General features: G+C 46.4%; 1 protein-coding gene across 4 annotated transcripts in view; it reads left to right on the top strand.

Annotated features, from left to right (window-relative positions):
* LOC112238626 (signal-induced proliferation-associated 1-like protein 2) overlaps positions 1-21,374 on the top strand; it is a 341,137-nt gene that overhangs the window by 219,109 nt on the left and 100,654 nt on the right. For all 4 annotated transcript variants that reach the window (XM_042305703.1, XM_042305704.1, XM_042305702.1 and 1 more), the window contains exon 13: positions 5,124-5,402. In XM_042305703.1, the coding sequence (XP_042161637.1) occupies positions 5,124-5,402 (279 nt within the window). The remainder of the gene's footprint in view (positions 1-5,123; positions 5,403-21,374) is intronic.

The raw sequence follows: 21,374 nt of genomic DNA, 5'->3' as shown, positions 1-21,374 counted from the left end.
GATGCCCTGTAGTGGAACAGAGGGAAATGTCTCCTCTCCCAGTGGTCTCCAGAGTAGTTAGCTGTAGTGGAACAGAGGGGAATGTCTCCTCTCCCAGTGATGAAGATGCCCTGTAGTGGAACAGAGGGAAATGTCTCCTCTCCCAGTGATGAAGATGCCCTGTAGTGGAACAGAGGGAAATGTCTCCTCTCCCAGTGATGAAGATGCCCTGTAGTGGAACAGAGGGAAATATCTCCTCTCCCAGTGATGAAGATGCCCTGTAGTGGAACAGAGGGGAATATCTCCTCTCCCAGTGATGAAGATGCCCTGTAGTGGAACAGAGGGAAATGTCTCCTCTCCCAGTGGTCTCCAGAGTAGTTAGCTGTAGTGGAACAGAGGGAAATGTCTCCTCTCCCAGTGGTCTCCAGAGTAGTTAGCTGTAGTGGAACAGAGGGAAATGTCTCCTCTCCCAGTGGTCCCCAGAGTAGTTAGCTATAGTGGAACAGAGGGAAATGTCTCCTCTCCCAGTGGTCTCCAGAGTAGTTAGCTGTAGTGGAACAGAGGGAAATGTCTCCTCTCCCAGTGGTCTCCAGAGTAGTTAGCTGTAGTGGAACAGAGGGAAATGTCTCCTCTCCCAGTGGTCTCCAGAGTAGTTAGCTATAGTGGAACAGAGGGAAATGTCTCCTCTCCCAGTGGTCTCCAGAGTAGTTAGCTGTAGTGGAACAGAGGGAAATGTCTCCTCTCCCAGTGGTCTCCAGAGTAGTTAGCTGTAGTGGAACAGAGGGAAATGTCTCCTCTCCCAGTGGTCTCCAGAGTAGTTAGCTGTAGTGGAACAGAGGGAAATGTCTCCTCTCCCAGTGGTCTCCAGAGTAGTTAGCTGTAGTGGAACAGAGGGAAATGTCTCCTCTCCCAGTGGTCTCCAGAGTAGTTAGCTGTAGTGGAACAGAGGGAAATGTCTCCTCTCCCAGTGGTCCCCAGAGTAGTTAGCTATAGTGGAACAGAGGGAAATGTCTCCTCTCCCAGTGGTCTCCAGAGTAGTTAGCTGTAGTGGAACAGAGGGAAATGTCTCCTCTCCCAGTGGTCTCCAGAGTAGTTAGCTGTAGTGGAACAGAGGGAAATGTCTCCTCTCCCAGTGGTCTCCAGAGTAGTTAGCTGTAGTGGAACAGAGGGAAATGTCTCCTCTCCCAGTGGTCTCCAGAGTAGTTAGCTGTAGTGGAACAGAGGGAAATGTCTCCTCTCCCAGTGGTCCCCAGAGTAGTTAGCTGTAGTGGAACAGAGGGAAATGTCTCCTCTCCCAGTCAAGATGCCCTTGACCTCTTTATGATGATCTCTGTCTAGTGAGACGCCAAATATAAATAATTCTGATATGAAACAGGTGTTGTTGTTATTTCCTTTGAGTACTTTACTAACCTCTGGGCTTCTCCCTCCCTCCCCCCCTCCCCCTCCCTCCCTCCCTCCCTCCCGCCCTAGCTCCCTCATATTCCTGTTTGACCTTAAATTAATATACTTCTCCTCCCTCTCTCTCTCTCTCTCTCTCTCTATCTATCTCTATGTCTGTCTGTCTCTGTCTCTGTCTCTCTATGTCTCTATCTCTCTCTCTCTATCTCTCTCTCTCTCTCTCTCATTATTATTAAGTTCATTATTACTTACATTGTCAAAGTATACATATCAAAAAATAAAAATATATATTTAAATATAATATATATATATATTTATATATAAATAAATGGTGGGACCAACAGCAATAATAATAGTAGTAGTGGACATGGGATTACCATTAACAACAACTACAACAACAATAGTAATGAGAACAACAATACATTAAAGCAATGGTAGTAGACCAGTGTCAACATGACTGAGAAGACACATGACCTGGTAGTAGACCAGTGTCAACATGACTGAGAAGACACATGACCTGGTAGTAGACCAGTGTCAACATGACTGAGAAGACACATGACCTGGTAGTAGACCAGTGTCAACATGACTGAGAAGACACATGACCTGGTAGTAGACCAGTGTCAACATGACTGAGAAGACACATGACCTGGTAGTAGACCAGTGTCAACATGACTGAGAAGACACATGACCTGGTATGAAAGACAAAACAAAACAAGATGGGAAATATTATCGACATTACATTGCACTTTTCACTGGCTGTCCCTCAGGTTGTGGCAGGAGGACACATATTTGGCTGCCAAAACTGCACATTTTGGCTTCTCACCCAATAAATATTTGATTTTATAGTTTCAAATTCTTAGTATTGAATTATAATTTTGGGAAAGAAATATTCTCTTAGGTCTGAGTATTTGTCACAGTGTAATAGAAAATGCAGCTCTGTCTCTAACTCTCCCCTGGAGCAGAGTGAGCATAGCCTGTCCTCTCTGGGCAGCCAGGTTTGTCTGTGACGACTGGTCTCTATAGCCAGACTGTCCTCTCTGGGCAGCCAGGTTGGTCTGTTACGACCGGTCTCTATAGCCAGATTGTCCTCTCTGGGCAGCCAGGTTTGTCTGTGACGACTGGTCTCTATTGCCAGAAATCAAATCAAATCTAATCAAATGTATTTATTTAGCCCTTCGTACATCAGCTGATATCTCAAAGTGCTGTACAGAAACCTAGCCTAAAACCACAAACAGCAAGCAATGCAGGTGTAGAAGCACGGTGGCTAGGAAAAACTCCCTAGAAAGGCCAAAACCTAGGAAGAAACCTAGAGAGGAACCAGGCTATGTGGGGTGGCCAGTCCTCTTCTGGCTGTGCCGGGTGGAGATTATAACAGAACATGGCCAAGATGTTCAAATGTTCATAAATGACCAGCATGGTCGAATAATAATAAGGCAGAACAGTTGAAACTGGAGCAGCAGCACGGCCAGGTGGACTGGGGACAGCAAGGAGTCATCATGTCAGGTAGTCCTGGGGCATGGTCCTAGGGCTCAGGTCCTCCGAGAGAGAGAAAGAAAGAGAGAAGGAGAGAATTAGAGAACGCACACTTAGATTCACACAGGACACCGAGTAGGACAGGAGAAGTACTCCAGATATAACAAACTGACCCTAGCCCCCCGACACATAAACTACTGCAGCATAAATACTGGAGGCTGAGACAGGAGGGGTCAGGAGACACTGTGGCCCCATCTGAGGACACCCCCGGACAGGGTCAAACAGGTTGGCCTGTGACGACGGGTCTCTATAGCCAGACTGTCCTCTCTGGGCAGCCAGGTTTGTCTGTGACGACCGGTCTCTATAGCCAGACTGTGCTCACTGAGTCTGTACCTAGTCAATGTTTTCCTCAGTTTTCTATCAGTCACAGTGGTCAGATAGTCTGCCACCATGTTCTGTCTGTTTAGAGACAAATAGCATTGAAGTTTTCTTAGATTTTTTGTGGTGTCTTTCCAAAAGATGATATATTTTTATTTTTGTTTTGTGATGATTTGGTTGGGTCAGATTTTCTGAGTGCTGTCCTGAGGCTCTATGGGGTTGGTTTGGGTTGGTGAACTGAGCCTCAGAACCAGCTGGCTGAGTGGACTCTTTTTTCATCTCTTGACATTGTAGAGCTGTGTTGTTTTTAGATGGTTGTAAAATGTGATGTCTCTTTTTTCTATTCGAATGAGGAGGGGGTATTGGCCCAATTCTGCTCTACATGCGTTATTTGGAGTTTTTCTTTGCACTTGCAATACAGTCTTGCAAAACACTGCATGCAGTATTTCAATTGGATGTTTGTTCCATTTGGTAAATTCATTATTAGAGACCTGATCCTGTAGTTCACTGCCATATAGAGCAATTGGTTCTAGAACTGATTGAACATTTTTGAGACAGATTCTAATTGGAATTTTGATTTTGATGTTCCTTTTAATGGCATAGAATGCTCTTCTTGCTTTGTCTCTCAGCTCATTCACCGCCATGTGAAAGCTACCTGTGTTGCTGATATTTAGTCCTAGATATGTGTAGTTTTTGGTGTGTTCTAATAGGACTGTGTCCAAATAGAATTTATATTTGTTTATTATTTCCGGACCTTTTTTTTGGAATATCATTATATATATATTTTTTTAGGTTAACGGTCAGAGCCCAGGTCTGACAGAACCTGTGGTTAACGGTCAGAGCCCAGGTCTGACAGAACCTGTGGTTAACGATCAGAGCCCATGTCTGACAGAACCTGTGATTAACGGTCAGAGCCCAGGTCTGACAGAACCTGTGGTTAACGGTCAGAGCCCAGGTCTGACAGAACCTGTGGTTAATGGTCAGAGCCCAGGTCTGACAGAACCTGTGATTAACGGTCAGAGCCCATGTCTGACAGAACCTGTGATTAACAGTCAGAGCCCAGGTCTGACAGAACCTGTGATTAACGGTCAGAGCCCAGGTCTGACAGAACCTGTGGAGACGATCTAGGTGCTGCTGTAACCCCTCTTTAGTGGGAGACAGCAGCACCAGGTCATCTGTCTACAGCAGACCCTCCTTAGTGGGAGACAGCAGCACCAGGTCATCTGTCTACAGCAGACCCTCCTTAGTGGGAGACAGCAGCACCAGGTCATTTGTCTACAGCAGACCCTCCTTGGTGGGAGACAGCAGCACCAGGTCATCTGTCTACAGCAGACCCTCCTTAGTGGGAGACAGCAGCACCAGGTCATCTGTCTACAGCAGACCCTCCTTAGTGGGAGACAGCAGGACCAGGTCATCTGTCTACAGCAGACCCTCCTTAGTGGGAGACAGCAGCACCAGGTCATCTGTCTACAGCAGACCCTCTTTAGTGGGAGACAGCAGCACCAGGTCATCTGTCTACAGCAGACCCTCCTTAGTGGGAGACAGCAGCACCAGGTCATCTGTCTACAGCAGACACTCCTTAGTGGGAGACAGCAGCACCAGGTCATCTGCGTACCGCAGACACTTGATTTCAGTGCTGTGTAGGGTGATACCAGGTGCTGCCGATTCTTCTAATGTTTTTGCCAATTCATTAATGTAGATGTTAAATAGTGTTGGAAATATTGGGCAGCCCTGTTTCACTCCCCGTCCCTGAGTCTCTCTCTCTCTCTCTTTCTCTCTCTTTATCTCTCTTTATCTCTCTTTATCTCTCTTTATCTCTCTTTATCTCTCTCTCTCTCTCTCTCTCTCTCTCTCTCTCTCTCTCTCTCTCTCTCTCTCTCTCTCTCTCTCTCTAGGGGATGTTCTGAGCTGTACCGTATCCCAATGGTAGAGTATAAATTGGACAGTGAGGGGACGCCATGTGAGTACAAGACCCCATTTAGACGAAACACCACCTGGCACAGGGTACCGACGTCAGCAGGTCAGCCGTCCAATCCCAACACCCGGTGCTCCCCCACCCAGAGACACCCCGACCGGGCAGGCAGAGACAGGATGGGACAGCAGGTCCTTCAGCAGGGACAGACTGCTATCCCACGATCCACCTCCTTCGATAGAAAGCTGCCAGATGGATCCAGGTAAGGAGCTGAGCACCTGGACAAACCTTACAATGTGTTTATCCTGTTCTCACACTCTTTATCTCTTTCTCTTTCTCTCTCGCTCTCTCTCTCTCTCTCGCTCTCGCTCTCGCTCTCGCTCTCTCTGTCTCTCTCTGTTTCGCTTAACTCTATTTCCTTCTCTCTCTCTCTCTCTCTCTGTCTCTCGCTTTCTGTCGCACCCACTCTTTTACTCTCACAATCACAATTTATCTTTCTCTCTCTCACACACACACAATCACTCTCTCACAATCTCAATCACTCTCCTTCTCTCTCCTCCCCATCTCTCAATTCAATTCAATTCAAGGGGCTTTATTGGCATGGGAAACACATGTTGACATTGCCAAAGCAAGTGAGGTAGATAATATACAAAAGTGAAAGAAACAATCAAAATTCACAGTAAACATTGAAACTTCTTAGAGCTGCAATCCCGTTAACGGGATCGATGTGACAGCAGCCAGTGAAATTCAAAACAACAGAAGCTCATAATTAAAATTCCTCAAACATACATGTATTTTATAACATTTTAAAGGTAATCTTGTTGTTAATCCATCCACAGTGTCCGATTTCATATAGGCTTTACAGCGAAAGCTCCACAAACGATTACGTTAGGTCACCACCAAGCTACAGTAAAACACAGCCATTTTTCCAGCCAAAGATAGGAGTCACAAAAGGCACAAATAGAGATAAAATGAATCACTAACCTTTGATGATCTTCATCAGATGACACTCATAGGACTTCATGTTACACAATACGTATATGTTTTGTTTGATTAAGTTCATATTTATATTTAAAAAAATGGAGTTTACATTGGCGCATTACGTTCAGTAGTACCAAAAACATCCAGTGATTTTGCAGAGAGCCACATCAATTTACAGAAATACTCATCATAAATGTTGATGAAAATACAAGTGTTACACATGGAATTATAGCTATACTTCTCCTTAATGCAACCGCTGTGTCAGATTTCAAAAGAACTTTACGGAAAAGCAAACCATGCAATAATCTGAGAACGGCGCTCAGAAAACAAATACATTTATCCGCCATGTTGGAGTCAACAGAAATGAGAAATAACATTATCAATATTCACTTACCTTTGATGATCTTCATCAGAATGCACTCCCAGGAATCCTAGTTCCACAATAAATGTTTGATATGTTCGATAATGTCCATCATTTATGTCCAAATAGCTACTTTTGTTAGGGCTTTAGACACACAAATCCAAACGCTCGTGCAGGTCCAGCCGAACTTCGGACGAATCAATCTTTAGGATGTTTTTATCATAGATCTTCAATAACATTCCAAACGGAGAATTCCATTGTCTGTAGAAAAGCCATGGAACGCATCCTGCCCCACATCACAGTAGAAGTCTCATTCAAGTTTCTAAAGACGGTTGGTGGAACCACATCTCGTGGAAGCCTTAGGAAGTGCAACATAACCGATATCCCACTGTGTAATCAATAGGGGCTGGGTTGAAAATCGACCAACCTCAGATTTCCCACTTCCTGTTTGGATTTCTTCTCAGGATTTTGCCTTCTAAATAAGTTCTGTTATACTCACAGACATCATTCAAACAGATTTAGAAACTTCAGAGTGTTTTCTATCAATACTAATAATAATATGCATATATTAGCAACTGGGACTGAGGAGCAGGCCGTTTACTCTGGGCACCTCTGTGCACCTTTCATCCAAGCTACTCAATACTGCCCCTGCAGCCATAAGAAGTTTAAACATACAGAAGTTTCAAAAGAATTAAGACATTACAAATGTAATATTATGTATATATACAGGGTTGTAACGATGTACAAATGGTTAAAGTACAAAAGGGAAAATACATAAGCACAAATATTGGTTGTATTTACAAATCAAATCAAATCAAATCAAATTTTATTTGTCACATACACATGGTTAGCAGATGTTAGTGCGAGTGTAGCGAAATGCTTGTGCTTCTAGTTCCGACAATGCAGTAATAACCAACAAGTAATCTAGCTAACAATTCCAAAACTACTACCTTATAGACACAAGTGTAAGGGGATAAAGAATATGTACATAAAGATATATGAATGAGTGATGGTACAGAGCGGCATAGGCAAGATACAGTAGATGGTATTGAGTGCAGTATATACATATGAGATGAGTATGTAAACAAAGTGGCATAGTTAAAGTGGCTAGTGATACATGTATTACATAAGGATGCAGTAGATGATATAGAGTACAGTATATACGTATAAATATGAGATGAATAATGTAGGGTATGTAAACATTATATTAGGTAGCATTGTTTAAAGTGGCTAGTGATATATTTTACATCATTTCCCAACAATTCCCATTATTAAAGTGGCTGGAGTTGAGTCAGTGTGTTGGCAGCAGCCACTCAATGTTAGTGGTGGCTGTTTAACAGTCTGATGGCCTTGAGATAGAAGCTGTTTTTCAGTCTCTCGGTCCCAGCTTTGATGCACCTGTACTGACCTCGCCTTCTGGATGATAGCGGGGTGAACAGGCAGTGGCTCGGGTGGTTGTTGTCCTTGATGATCTTTATGGCCTTCCTGTGACATCGGGTGGTGTAGGTGTCCTGGAGGGCAGGTAGTTTGCCCCCAGTGATGCGTTGTGCAGACCTCACTACCCTCTGGAGAGCCTTACGGTTGTGGGCGGAGCAGTTGCCGTACCAGGCGGTGATACAGCCCGACAGGATGCTCTCGATTGTGCATCTGTAGAAGTTTGTGAGTGCTTTTGGTGACAAGCCGAATTTCTTCAGCCTCCTGAGGTTGAAGAGGCGCTGCTGCGCCTTCTTCACGATGCTGTCTGTGTGGGTGGACCAATTCAGTTTGTCTCTGATGTGTACCCCGAGGAACTTAAAACTTACTACCCTCTCCACTACTGTTCCATCGATGTGGATAGGGGGGTGCTCCCTCTGCTGTTTCCTGAAGTCCACAATCATCTCCTTAGTTTTGTTGACGTTGAGTGTGAGGTTATTTTCCTGACACCACACTCTGAGGGCCCTCACCTCCTCCCTGTAGGCCGTCTCGTCGTTGTTGGTAATCAAGCCTACCACTTTTGTGTCGTCCGCAAACTTGATGATTGAGTTGGAGGCGTGCATGGCCACGCAGTCGTGGGTGAACAGGGAGTACAGAACGCACCCTTGTGGGGCCCCAGTGTTGAGGATCAGCGGGTGGAGATGTTGTTGCCTACCCTCACCACCTGGGGGCGGCCAATCAGGAAATCCAGTACCCAGTTGCACAGGGCGGGGTCGAGACCCAGGGTCTCGAGCTTGATGACGAGCTTGGAGGGCACTATGGTGTTAAATGCTGAGCTGTAGTCGATGAACAGCATTCTCACATAGGTATTCCTCTTGTCCAGATGGGTTAGGGCAGTGTGCAGTGTGGTTGAGATTGCATCGTCTGTGGACCTATTTGGGTGGTAAGCAAATTAGAGTGGGTCTAGGGTGTCAGATAGGGTGGAGGTGATATGGTCCTTGACTAGTCTCTCAAAGCACTTCATGATGACGGAAGTGAGTGCTACGGGGCGGTAGTCGTTTAGCTCAGTTACCTTAGCTTTCTTGGGAACAGGAACAATGGTGGCCCTCTTGAAGCATGTGGGAACAACAGACTGGGATAGGGATTGATTGAATATGTCCGTAAACACACCAGCCAGCTGGTCTGCGCATGCTCTGAGGGCGCGGCTGGGGATGCCGTTTGGGCCTGCTGCCTTGCGAGGGTTGACACGTTAAAATGTTTTCCTCACGTCGGCTGCAGTGAAGGAGAGTCCACATGTTTTAGTTGCGGGCAGTGTCAGTGGCACTGTATTGTCCTCAAAGCGGGCAAAAAAGTTAATTAGTCTGCCTGGGAGCAAGACATCCTGGTCCGTGACGGTGCTGGTTTTCTTTTTGTAATCCGTGATTGACTGTAGACCCTGCCACATACCTCTTGTGTCTGAGCCGTTGAATTGAGATTCTACTTTGTCTCTATACTGACGCTTAGCTTGTTTGATTGCCTTGCGGAGGGAATAGTTACACTGTTTGTATTCGGTCATGTTTCCAGTCACCTTGCCCTGATTAAAAGCAGTGATTCGCGCTTTCAGTTTCACGCGAATGCTGCCATCAATCCACGGTTTCTGGTTTGGGAATGTTTTAATCGTTGCTATGGGAACGACATCTTCAACGCACGTTCTAATGAACTCGCACACCGAATCAGCGTATTCGTCAATGTTGTCATGTTTTCAGATTAGCCTTGTTAAAATCCCCAGCTACAATGAATGCAGCCTCCGGATATATGGATTCCAGTTTGCAAAGAGTCAAATAAAGTTCGTTCAGAGCCATCGATGTGTCTGCTTGGGGGGGAATATATACGGCTGTGATTATAATCGAAGAGAATTCCCTTGGTAGATAATGCGGTCTACATTTGATTGTGAGGAATTCTAAGTTAGGTGAACAGAAGGACTTGAGTTCCTGTATGTTGTTTTCGCCACACCACGTCACGTTAACCATAAAGCATACGCCCCCGCCCCTCTTCTTACCAGAAAGATTTTTGTTTCTGTTGGCGCGATGTGTGGAGAAACCAGCCATGTTTCCGTGAAGCAAAGAACGTTACAGTCTCTGATGTCCCTCTGGAATGCTACCCTTGCTCAGATTTCATCAACCTTGTTGTCAAGAGACTGGACATTGGCGAGGAGAATGCTAGGGAGTGGTGCACGATGTGCCCGTCTCCGGAGTCTGACCAGAAGACCGCTTCGTTTTCCCCTTTTTCGAAGTCGTTTTTTGGGGTCGCCGGCTGGGATCCATTCCGTTGTCCTGGGTGAAAGGCAGAACACAGGATCCGCCTTGCGAAAGTCATATTCTTGGTCGTACTGATGGTGAGTTGACGCTGCTCCTATGTTCAGTAGTTCTTCTCGACTATATGTAATGAAACCTAAGATGACCTGGGGTACCAATGTAAGAAATAACATGTAAAAAAACAAAAAACTGCATAGTTTCCTAGGAACGCGAATCGAGGCGGCCATCTCTGTCGGCGCCGGAAGCAATGGTGTTTGTTCATCACTGGTTTACCTTTTCTTGTGGCAACAGGTCACAAATCTTGCTGCGGTGATGTGATGGCACATTGTGGTATTTCACCCAGTAGATATGGGAGTTTATCAAAATTGGATTTGTTTCTCGAATTCTTTATGGATCTGTGTAATCTGAGGGAAATATGTGTCTCTAATATAGTCATACATTGAGCAGGAGGTTAGGAAGTGCAGCTCAGTTTCCACCTCATTTTGTGGGCAGTGTGCACATAGCCTGTCTTTTCTTGAGAGCCAGGTCTGCCTACGGCGGCCTTTCTCAATAGCAAGGCTGTGCTCACTGATTCTGTACATAGTCAAAGCTTTCCTTAACTTTGGGTCAGTCACAGTGGTCAGGTATTCTGCCACTGTGTACTCTCTGCTTAGGGCCAAATAGCATTCTAGTTTGCTCTGTTTTTTTTTGTTAATTCTTTCCAATGTGTCAAGTAATTATCTTTTTGTTTTCTCATGATTTGGTTAGGTCTAATTGATTTGGTTGGGTCTAATTGTGTTGCTGTCCGGGGCTCTGTGGATTGTGTTTGTGAACAGAGCCCCAGTACCAGCTTGCTTAGGGGCCTCTTCTCCAGGTTCATCTCTCTGTAGGTGATGGCTTTGTTATGGAAGGTTTGGGAATCGCTTACTTTTAGGTTGTTGTTGAATTTAACGTCTCTTTTCTGGATTTTGATAATTAGCGGGTATCGGCCTAATTCTGCTCTGCATGCATTATTTGGTATTCTATGTTGTACACCGAGGATATTTTTGTAGAATTCTGCATGCAGAGTCTCAATTGGTGTTTGTCCCATTTTGTGAATTCTTGGTTGGTGAGCGGACCCCAGACCTCACAAAGGGCAATGGGTTCTATAACTGATTCAAGTATTTTTAGAAAGATCCTAATTGGTATGTTGAATTTTATGTTCCTTTTGATTGAGTAGAATGCCCTTCTTGCCTTGTCTCTCAGATCGTTCACAGCTTTGTGGAAGTTACCTGTGGCGCTGATGTTTAGGCCAAGGTATGTATAGTTTTTTGTGTGCTCTAGGGCAACGGTGTCTAGATGGAATTTGTTTTTGTGGTCCTGGTGACTGGACCTATTTTGAAACACCATTATTTTGATCTTACTGAGATTTACTGTCAGGGCCCAGGTCTGGCAGAATCTGTGCAGAATATCTAGGTGCTGCTGTAGGCCCTCCTTGGTTGATGACAGAAGCACCAGATCATCAGAAAACAGTAGACATTTGACTTCAGACTCTAGTAGGGTGAGGCCGGGTGCTGCAGACTTTTCTAGTACCCTCGCCAATTCGTTGATATATATATATATATATATGTTGAAGAGGGTGGGGCTTAAGCTGCATCCCTGTCTCACCCCACGGCCCTGTGCGAAGAAATATGTGTTTTTTGCCTATTTTAACCGCACACTTGTTGTTTGTGGAGATTGGAGAAGTGGTTTACCCATACATCTCCATTTTGGATAGATAATAATAATAGATAATTCTTTGTGGTGTTGTTTGTTTAGTGTTTTCCAATGCTCCCAGAATTGGTTCAAGTGGATTGTTCAGTTACATTGATTTCTGACGTGCTGTATTGTTTTAGTGATTCACCATAGTGAAGGCATTCATCAAGGCGTAGACTCAGGTTTTCTGAAATGCTGTTCCTTCTTTTTCCGTAGTGTATTTGTGTATTGTTTTAGTGATTCACCATAGTGAAGGCGTAGACTCAGGTTTTCCGGGTCTCTATGTTTTTGGTTGGACAGGTTTCTCAATTTCTTTCTTAGATTTTTGGATTCTTCATCAAACCATTTGTCATTGTTGTTCAATTTCTTCGGTTTTCTATTTGAGATTTTTAGATTTGATAGGGAAGCTGAGAGTTCAAATATATTGTTGAGATTTTCTACTGCCATGTTTACACCTTCACTATTACAGTGGAACGTTTTACCAAGGAAATTGTCTAAAATAGATTGAATTTGTTGTTGCCGAATAGTTTTTTGGTAGGTTTCCAAACTGCATTCCTTCCATCTATAGCATTTCTTAATGTTACTCAGTTCTTTTGGCTTTGATGCCTCTTGATTGAGTATTGCTCTGTTCAAGTAGACTGTGATTTTGCTCTAGTCTGATAGGGGTGTCAGTGGGCTGACTGTGAACGCTCTGAGAGACTCTGTGTTGAGGTCAGTGATAAAGTAGTCTACAGTACTACTGCCAAGAGATGAGCTATAGGTGTACTGTCACGCCCTGGTCTTAGTATTTTGTGTTTTCTTTATTTATTTGGTCAGGCCAGGGTGTGACATGGATTTATTTTGTGGTGTGTTTGTGTATTGGGGTTTTTCGTAGGTTTTGGGATTGTGGCTTGGTGGGGTGTTCTAGCAAAGTCTATGGTTGCCTGAGGCGGTTCTCAATCAGAGGCAGGTGATTCTCGTTGTCTCTGATTGGGAACCATATTTAGGCAGCCATATTCTTTGAGTGTTTCGTGGGTGATTGTTCCTGTCTCTGTGTTAGTTGTCACCAGATAGGCTGTATAGGTTTTCTCATTCCGTTCGTTGTTTTTGTATTGTTCGTGTTTTATCTTTATTTAAGATGTATATTATTAACCACGCTGCATTTTGGTCTGACTCTCCTTCGACGGAAGAAAACCGTAACAGAATCACCCACCACAAGAGGACCAAGCGGCGTGGTGACATGCAGCGACAGCAACAGCAGCGAAAAGAGGAATGGACATGGGAAGACGTTATGGACAGCAAGAGTATGGAATATACTACTTGGGAGGAGATAGACAGGTGGGCGGTCGATCCAGAGAGAGTGCCGAAGCCCGCCTGCGATTCGCTGGAGCAGTGCGAGGAGGGCTATAGGATAATGGAGTTGAAGAGAAAAGCATAGCGGCGCAGAAGGAAGCCCGAGAGTCAGCCCCAAAAATTTCTTGGGGGGGGGGGGCTCAGGGAGAGTGTGGCAGAGTCAGGGTTCAGACCTGAGCCAACTCCCCCTGTTTATCGTGAGGAGCCAAGGAGGAGACCAGAACCAGAGCCGGTGTTGGAGGTGAGTGAAGCAGAGACTGTGAAGGAGTTAATGGGGAAAGTGGAGGAGAGAGTTATGAGGGAGTTGCTAGGTTGGTGCTTTAGGTACGATATTCGCCCGACGGAGCGTGTCGGGGATTTGATGGCACCTGGGTCAGCGCTCCATACTCGTCCTGAGGTGCGTGTTAGTCGGCTGGTGAAGATTGTGCCAGCCTCACGCACTAGGCCTCCTGTGTACCTACCTAGCCTTACACGTCCTGTGCCAGCCCTGCTCTCAGGCTCTCCAGTACACCTTCATGGTCCGGTCCATCCTGTGCCACCTTCACACACCAGTCCTCCGGTGGCATCTCCCCGCACCAGGCTTCCTGTGCGTGTCCTCGGCCCAGTACCACCAGTGCCAGCACCACGCACCAGGCCTTCAGTGCGCCTCGCCTATTCAGCGCTGCCAGAGCCTTTCTCCTCTCCAGCGCTGTCGGAGTCTCCCGCCTGTTTAGCGCTGTCGGAGTCTCCCGCCTGTTTAGCGCTGCCAGAGCCTTCCTCCTCTCCAGCGCTGCCGGAGTCTCCCGCCTGTCTAGCGCTATCAGAGCCTTCCTCCTCTCCAGGGCTGCCGGAGTCTCCCGCCTGTTTAGCGCTGCCAGAGCCTTCCTCCTCTCCAGCGCTGCCGGAGTCTCCCGCCTGTCTAGCGCTATCAGAGCCTTCCTCCTCTCCAGCGCTGCCGGAGTCTCCCGCCTGTCTAGCGCTATCAGAGCCTTCCTCCTCTCCAGTGCTGCCGGAGTCTCCCGCCTGTCTAGCGCTATCAGAGCCTTCCTCCTCTCCAGTGCTGCCGGAGTCTCCCGCCTGTCTAGTGCTATCAGAGCCTTCTTCCTCTCCAGCGCTGCCGGAGTCTCCCGCCTGTTCAGCGCAGCCAGAGCTGCCAGTCTGCATGGAGCAGCCAGAGCTTCCAGTCTGCATGGAGCAGCCAGAGCTGCCAGTCTGCATGGAGCAGCCAGAGCTGCCAGTCTGCATGGAGCAGCCAGAGCTGTCAGTCTGCATGGAGCAGCCAGAGCTGTCAGTCTGCATGGAGCAGCCAGAGATCCAGTCTGCATGGAGCAGCCAGAGCTGCCAGTCTGCATGGAGCAGCCAGAGCTGCCAGTCTGCATGGAGCAGCCAGAGCTTCCAGTCTGCATGGAGCAGCCAGAGCTGCCAGTCTGCATGGATCAGCCAGAGCAGCTGGAGAGCCAGAGCAGCTAGAGCCGCCAGTCAGCCAGGATCTTCCAGATCCGCCAGTCAGCCAGGATCCGCCAGTCAGCCAGGATCTTCCAGATCCGCCATTTAGCCAGGATCTACCATTCAGCCAGGATCCGCCATTCAGCTAGGATCCACCAGTCAGCCAGGATCTTCCAGATCCGCCAGTCAGCCAGGATCCGCCAGTCAGCCAGGATCTGCCAGAACCACCAGCTAGCCAGGATCCGCCAGTCAGCCAGGATCTGCCAGAACCACCAGCTAGCCAGGATCTGCCAGAGCCTACTACCTGCCTGAGTTTCCTCTCAGTACTGGGCTTCCTCTCGGTACTAGGCATCCTCTCAGTGCTGAGCTTCCCCTCAGTGCTGAGCTTCCCCTCAGTCCCGAGCTACCCCTCAGTCCCGAGCTACCCCTCAGTCCCGAGCTACCCCACAGTCCCGAGCTACCCCTCAGTCCCGAGCTACCCCTCAGTCCCGAGCTACCCCTCAGTACCGAGCTTCCCCTCAGTCCCGAGCTTCCCCTCAGTCCCGAGCTTCTACCTCAGTCCCGAGCTGCCCCTCAGTCCAGTGGGGTCCTTGGTGAGGGTTATTAGGCCAAGGTCGGCAGCGAGGGTCACCAATCAAAGGACGCGTTACAGGGGGACTAAGACTTGGTTAGAGTGGGGTCCACGTCCCGAGACGGAGCCGCCGGAACCTCCCTATGGGTTTAAGTGTGCGGCCGGGAGTCCGCACCTTGGGGGGGGTTCTGTCACGTATTTTGTGTTTTCTTTATTTATTTGGTCAGGCCAGGGTGTGACATGGGTTTATTTTGTGGTGTGTTTGTGTATTGGGGTTTTTCGTAGGTTTTAGGTCACCAGATAGGCTGTATAGGTTTTCTCATTCCGTTCGTTGTTTTTGTATTGTTCGTGTTTCATCTTTATTTAAGATGTATATTATTAACCACGCTGCATTTTGGTCCGACTCTCCTTCGACGGAAGAAAACCGTAACATGTACCTACCATAGGAGTCCCCTCGAAGCCTACCATTGACTATGTACATACCCAGCGTGCGACAGAGCTGCAGGAGTTGTGACCCGTTTTTGTTGGTTATGTTGTCATAGCTGTGCCTAGGGGGCCATATGGGGGAGGGAATGCTTTCACCTGCAGGCAGGTGTTTGTCCCCCTGTGTGCTCAGGGTGTCAGGTTCTTGTCCAGTTCTGGAATTTAGGTCACCACAGACTAGTACATGTCTCTCTTTCTCATTGGAGTGCATGCAGAGAGTGAGTCAGAAGCAGGAGTGGGAGAGAGAGAAAGAGAGAGAGGGAGGGAGTAGTTGAGTTGTTTTTAGGTTATATTTGTCTCACTCACACGTATAGGGGTGGTGGGATCATTGAGGGCGCAACCAGTGGGAGGGGCTGGTTTTAATGGCCACTCATGGAGGTTTTGGAGTTTGAAAAACGTATTCAGCGGCATGGGGTGAAGATTCCCACTGAGGCAGGGTGTTCCGTGGAAGAATGTAGCTCAGCAGTGGGCGCTATCATTGGGTATGATAGCATCAAATCAGCCTCGAGGACGAATAGCGCTGTCGTAATATTCTTAGATTCCATTGAAAAGGTGAATACGATAGTTGGGAGTGGAGTTGTGTTGCGGGAGACACACATGTCGGTGTTTCCTCTGAAGAAAGTTCTACTTTCTAACGTACCCCCATTTGTTAGAGATTAGGTATTGGAGTGAGAGTTATCTCATCAGGGACAACTTGTTTCTACAATATAGAAGGTTATTTTGGGATGCAAATCTCCTTTGCTGAAACATGTCGTGTCTCATAGGAGACAAGTGCACATGATTTTCATGAAGGATACTGACAAACTGAATTTAGCGTTCAGTTTCAAGATTGATGGGTTTGATTATGTTCTACGCTTCTACTGAATCAATGAAATGCTTTGGGTGTGGAAGAGAGGGGCATTTGGTATGTAATTGTTCATAGAAGGAGCGTGCAGAGCCTGGAAATGTCACGTTCTGACCTTTATTTCCTTTGTTTTGTCATTATTTAGTATGGCCAGGGCGTGATTTGGGGTGGGCAGTCTATGTTCATTTTTCTATGATTTTGGGATTTCTATGTTTCCGTGTGTGTTTTTTTCACCACACGGTACTGTTTTGGTTTTTCTTCGTTCCATGTTTATTGTTTTTGTATTCAGTTGTGTTCATGTTAAGTATTTACTATTAAAAGAACCATGGACATTTACCACGCCGCATATTGGTCCTCTGATCCTTCTCGCCTCTCCTCTTCAGACGAAGAGGAGGAAAACCTTTACAGAAACACCCACCAACCAAGGACCAAGCGGCATGATAACAGACAGCGACAGCAGCAGCAGCAGCAGCAGCAACAACAGCGGCCAGCGTCACAGGACTCCTGGACATGGGAGGAGATTTTGAACAGAGAAGGACCCTGGGCACAGGCTGGGGAATATCGCCGCCCCAAAGCAGCCTGGGGGAGTGGTGTCAAGGCTGCACACCAGAGCTCCAGTGCTCCCCCACAGCCCGGTCCTTCAGGTGTCTCCTCCTAACACCAAGCCTCCTGGAGGTCTCCTCAGCCTGGTGGGTCCTGTGGCAGCCCCACGCACCAGGCTGTCTCTCTGTCTCCTCCCTACAGGTGTTCCCGTCTGTCCAGAGCTGCTAGAGTCTCCCGTCTGTCCAGAGCAGCTAGAGTCTCCCGTCTGTCCAGAGCGGCTGGGGTCTCCCGTCTGTACAGAGCTGCTAGAGTCTCCCATCTGTCATGAGCCGCCAGAGCCGCCAGTCTGTCAGGATCTGCCAGAGCCGCCATTCAGCCAGGATCTGCCAGAGCCAACATTCAGCCAGGATCTGCCAGAGCAGCCATTCAGGCGGGATCTGCCAGAGCCGCCATCCCCTATAGGTTAAGGTTTTGCGGCCGGAGTCCGCTCCTTTGGGGGGAGTTACTGTCACGTTCTGACCTTTATTTCCTTTGTTTTGTCATTATTTAGTATGGTCAGGGCGTGAGTTGGGGTGGGCAGTCTATGTTTGTTTTTCTATGATTTTGGGATTTCTATGTTTCCGTGTGTGTGTTTTTCACCACACGGTACTGTTTTGGTTTTCGTTCGTTCCATGTTTATTGTTTTTGCATTCAGTTGTGTTCATGTTAAGTATTTCTTATTAAAAGAACCATGGACACTTACGACGCCGCATATTGGTCCTCTGATCCTTCTCGCCTCTCCTCTTCAGACGAAGAGGAGGAAAACCTTTACAGGTAGGAGCTCTAGCTCTGGTGCAGCTAAAGCACCACTGAGAAGGGATGAACAAGCTAAAGGTTCAGGGGAAGGGAGAAGGTGGGCAGATGTGGTGGAAGAAATAGGAAAGGAGAGCAATGTGGCTACGGGGGAAGATGTGGTAGAGCAGGGAAAAGAGGACGGGGTGAGACTGCGATTGAGGTCATTGCAATGGGAGTTCAAGAGGAGAGTGAAACAATGGAAAATGAAGCAGCTGTTTTCAAAGTACCGAGGAGGAAGAGGAAGAATTTAAGGTGATGAAGGTTCTAATTCTAAGAGGAAGGTAGAGATGAATAATCAGGTTGTAGAGATGGGGTTTTCTACTGGGGATGATAGTGAGGATTAACAGGTTGTAGAGATGGGGTTTTCTACTGGGGATGATAGTGAGGATTAACAGGTTGTAGAGATGGAGGAGTTTTCTACTGGGGATGATAGTGAGGATTAACAGGATGTAGAGATGGGGTTTTCTACTGGGGATGATAGTGAGGATTAACAGGTTGTAGAGATGGAGGAGTTTTCTACTGGGGATGATAGTGAGGATTAACAGGATGTAGAGATGGAGGAGTTTTCTACTGGGGATGATAGTGAGGATTAACAGGTTGTAGAGATGGGGTTTTCTACTGGGGATGATAGTGAGGATTAACAGGATGTAGAGATGGGGTTTTCTACTGGGGATGATAGTGAGGATTAACAGGATGTAGAGATGGAGGAGTTTTCTACTGGGGATGATAGTGAGGATTAACAGGTTGTAGAGATGGGGTTTTCTACTGGGGATGATAGTGAGGATTAACAGGTTGTAGAGATGGGGTTTTCTACTGGGGATGATAGTGAGGATTAACAGGATGTAGAGATGGGGTTTTCTACTGGGGATGATAGTGAGGATAAACAGGTTGTAGAGATGGAGGAGTTTTCTACTGGGGATGATAGTGAGGATTAACAGGATGTAGAGATGGAGGAGTTTTCTACTGGGGATGATAGTGAGGATTAACAGGATGTAGAGATGGAGAGATGGGGATGATTTTAACAGGATGTAGAGATGGGGGATATTGGGGATGATAGTGAGGATAAACAGGTTGTAGAGATGGAGGAGTTTTCTACTGGGGATGATAGTGAGGATTAACAGGTTGTAGAGATGGAGGAGTTTTCTACTGGGGATGATAGTGAGGATTAACAGGATGTAGAGATGGGGTTTTCTACTGGGGATGATAGTGAGGATTAACAGGTTGTAGAGATGGGGGAGTTTTCTACTGGGGATGATAGTGAGGATTAACAGGATGTAGAGATGGATGAGTTTTCCACTGGGGATGATAGTGAGGATTAACCAGTTGTAGAGATGGGGTTTTCTACTGGGGATGATAGTGAGATTGTTGTAGAGATGGGGTTTTCTCCTGGGGATGATAGTGAGGATTAACAGGATGTAGAGATGGGGTTTTAAATGATAGTGAGGATTAACAGGATGTAGAGATGGAGGAGTTTTCTACTGGGGATGATAGTGAGGATTAACCAGTTGTAGAGATGGAGGAGTTTTCTACTGGGGATGATAGTGAGGATTAACCAGTTGTAGAGATGGAGGAGTTTTCCACTGGGGATGATAGTGAGGATTAACAGGTTGTAGAGAAGAAATGGGGTGGAAGAGAGGTATTGGATTGAGAAGATTTCTGAATTTGACAAAAGGGAAGACTGGGGGGGGCTTGTTTGACAAGCCCATAAATCTGTAGAAACAAGAAAGTGGTCACAAGACAAGTGATTTAAATTCCAGAGGAAATGGTCACAAAACAAGTGATTTAAATTCTAGAGGAAATGAAAGAGTTCAGACCTTACTTTTGTAAAAGAGCCGTAGAGTTCATTTAATAAAGGGTTCATAAAGGGAAAGGGAAGGAACATTTTCTACAATAAACAAGTAAGTAGTCATATGGGAAATGAAGTTATGTGGCAACATGAGTGGGTGAGGGGGATCGTAGTGTGTAGTCACAAAAGCTCAGAATGTGGGGGTGTGGCCATCCTGTTCTCAAGGTGGTTGAGAGGAGGTTATTAAACGTTAGAGCTAGATATGACAGCATCACTGTGTGTTTAATAAATGTATGTGCCCCAGTAGTGGCAGCTGAGAGGATATGTTTTATAGAGACATTATCAAATACCATTGCGAAATGTAACACTGGGGATTATATCAGGAAATGTTTTAGTTTTTTCTGGCAGAGGTGGAAGTCTCAAAAGGCCAGTTTTGTGTCCCTTCAACAGTGGATATAGGGAAAATCAAGATTCAAATATTCTCTAATCAATGCACAATGAATGTCACCAGAGATATCACCAGATCAATGAACGCCCTAGAGTCTGAAATAGTGGAACTCCTGACATTGGTTGAGACCACAGGAGATAGAGGCCATACTCAGTGTATTGAAAGTTAACAGTGGCTTGAGTGCTCTTTTTAAAGTGTGTAGAGGTGTTGGAGGTATTGGGCAGGGGTGTCCGTTGTCGGGAACGTAATATTTCATCGCTATAGAGCCGTTACTAAATATAATTAAAAGTTGCATTGAACGGGTGTTCCTTTCAGGGGATATTCGTCCTATTCGTCTCGCAGTCTATGCTGATGATGTAGTTATTTTAGTGAAAAATCAAGCGAGGTGGATAGCTTTTGTTCGGTTGATCTGTTTAGGGGAACCTGTACAAAGGTAAATTAGGAAAAAAGTAGTGCTTTTCACATTGGGAAATGGCCTGGAGGATCATGGCTTTGCCAGGGAGGCTGAAATGGTGTAAGGGAGGTTTCAAGTATCTTGGAGTCTACCTAGGGGATGAGGGGACAATGGAAAAAAAATGGAATGGGGTGGTTGAAATGGTGGAGGAGGATGAGGAGATGGCATTGGCTGCTATCTCGTATGTTATACAGGGGCCACACTATTATTGTTAACAATGTAGTTGCTTCTGCACTGTGGCATTGGTTGTCATGTTTAGAGACACCGTCTGGCCTTCAGGTGATTATTGATACAGGTGATTATTGTAGATTTATTTTGGGATAAATATCACTGGGTTCCACAAAGGGTTTTTTCTACTTGTCAAAAGAGGAGGGAGGACAAGGTCTTGTACATCTGGCTAGTAGGGCTGCTGCTTTCCGAATTCAGTTTATTCAAAGGTTGCTTTATGGTCCGGAACATATGGTTTGGAGAGGGGTGTCATGTCTTGTATTACAGCAGGTAGGGGGATTAGGTTTAAAGAAGGATTTATTTTTGGTAGATAGTAGTCAGATTTCTAGGGATGGTGTACCTGTTTTACAGAGGCCTTCTTGGAGTTTGGAGTATAATGAAGGTGTCCAGACCCACTAAGGCTGAGTAGGTGCATTTGCTGCTGGAGGAACCTCTGGTGTATTATGGGGCAAGACTGGATTCTACAACTGAAACTGTTCCAAGATTCTGGTGAAGGGCAACATCATCACCCTAAAACAGTTAAT

The sequence above is a fragment of the Oncorhynchus tshawytscha genome, linkage group LG24 (genome assembly GCF_018296145.1).
Source record: "Oncorhynchus tshawytscha isolate Ot180627B linkage group LG24, Otsh_v2.0, whole genome shotgun sequence".
NCBI classification, from domain to species: Eukaryota; Metazoa; Chordata; class Actinopteri; order Salmoniformes; family Salmonidae; genus Oncorhynchus; species Oncorhynchus tshawytscha.
The sequence above is the reverse complement of the archived record's forward strand: the minus strand, read 5'-3'. Positions and strand labels throughout refer to the sequence as shown.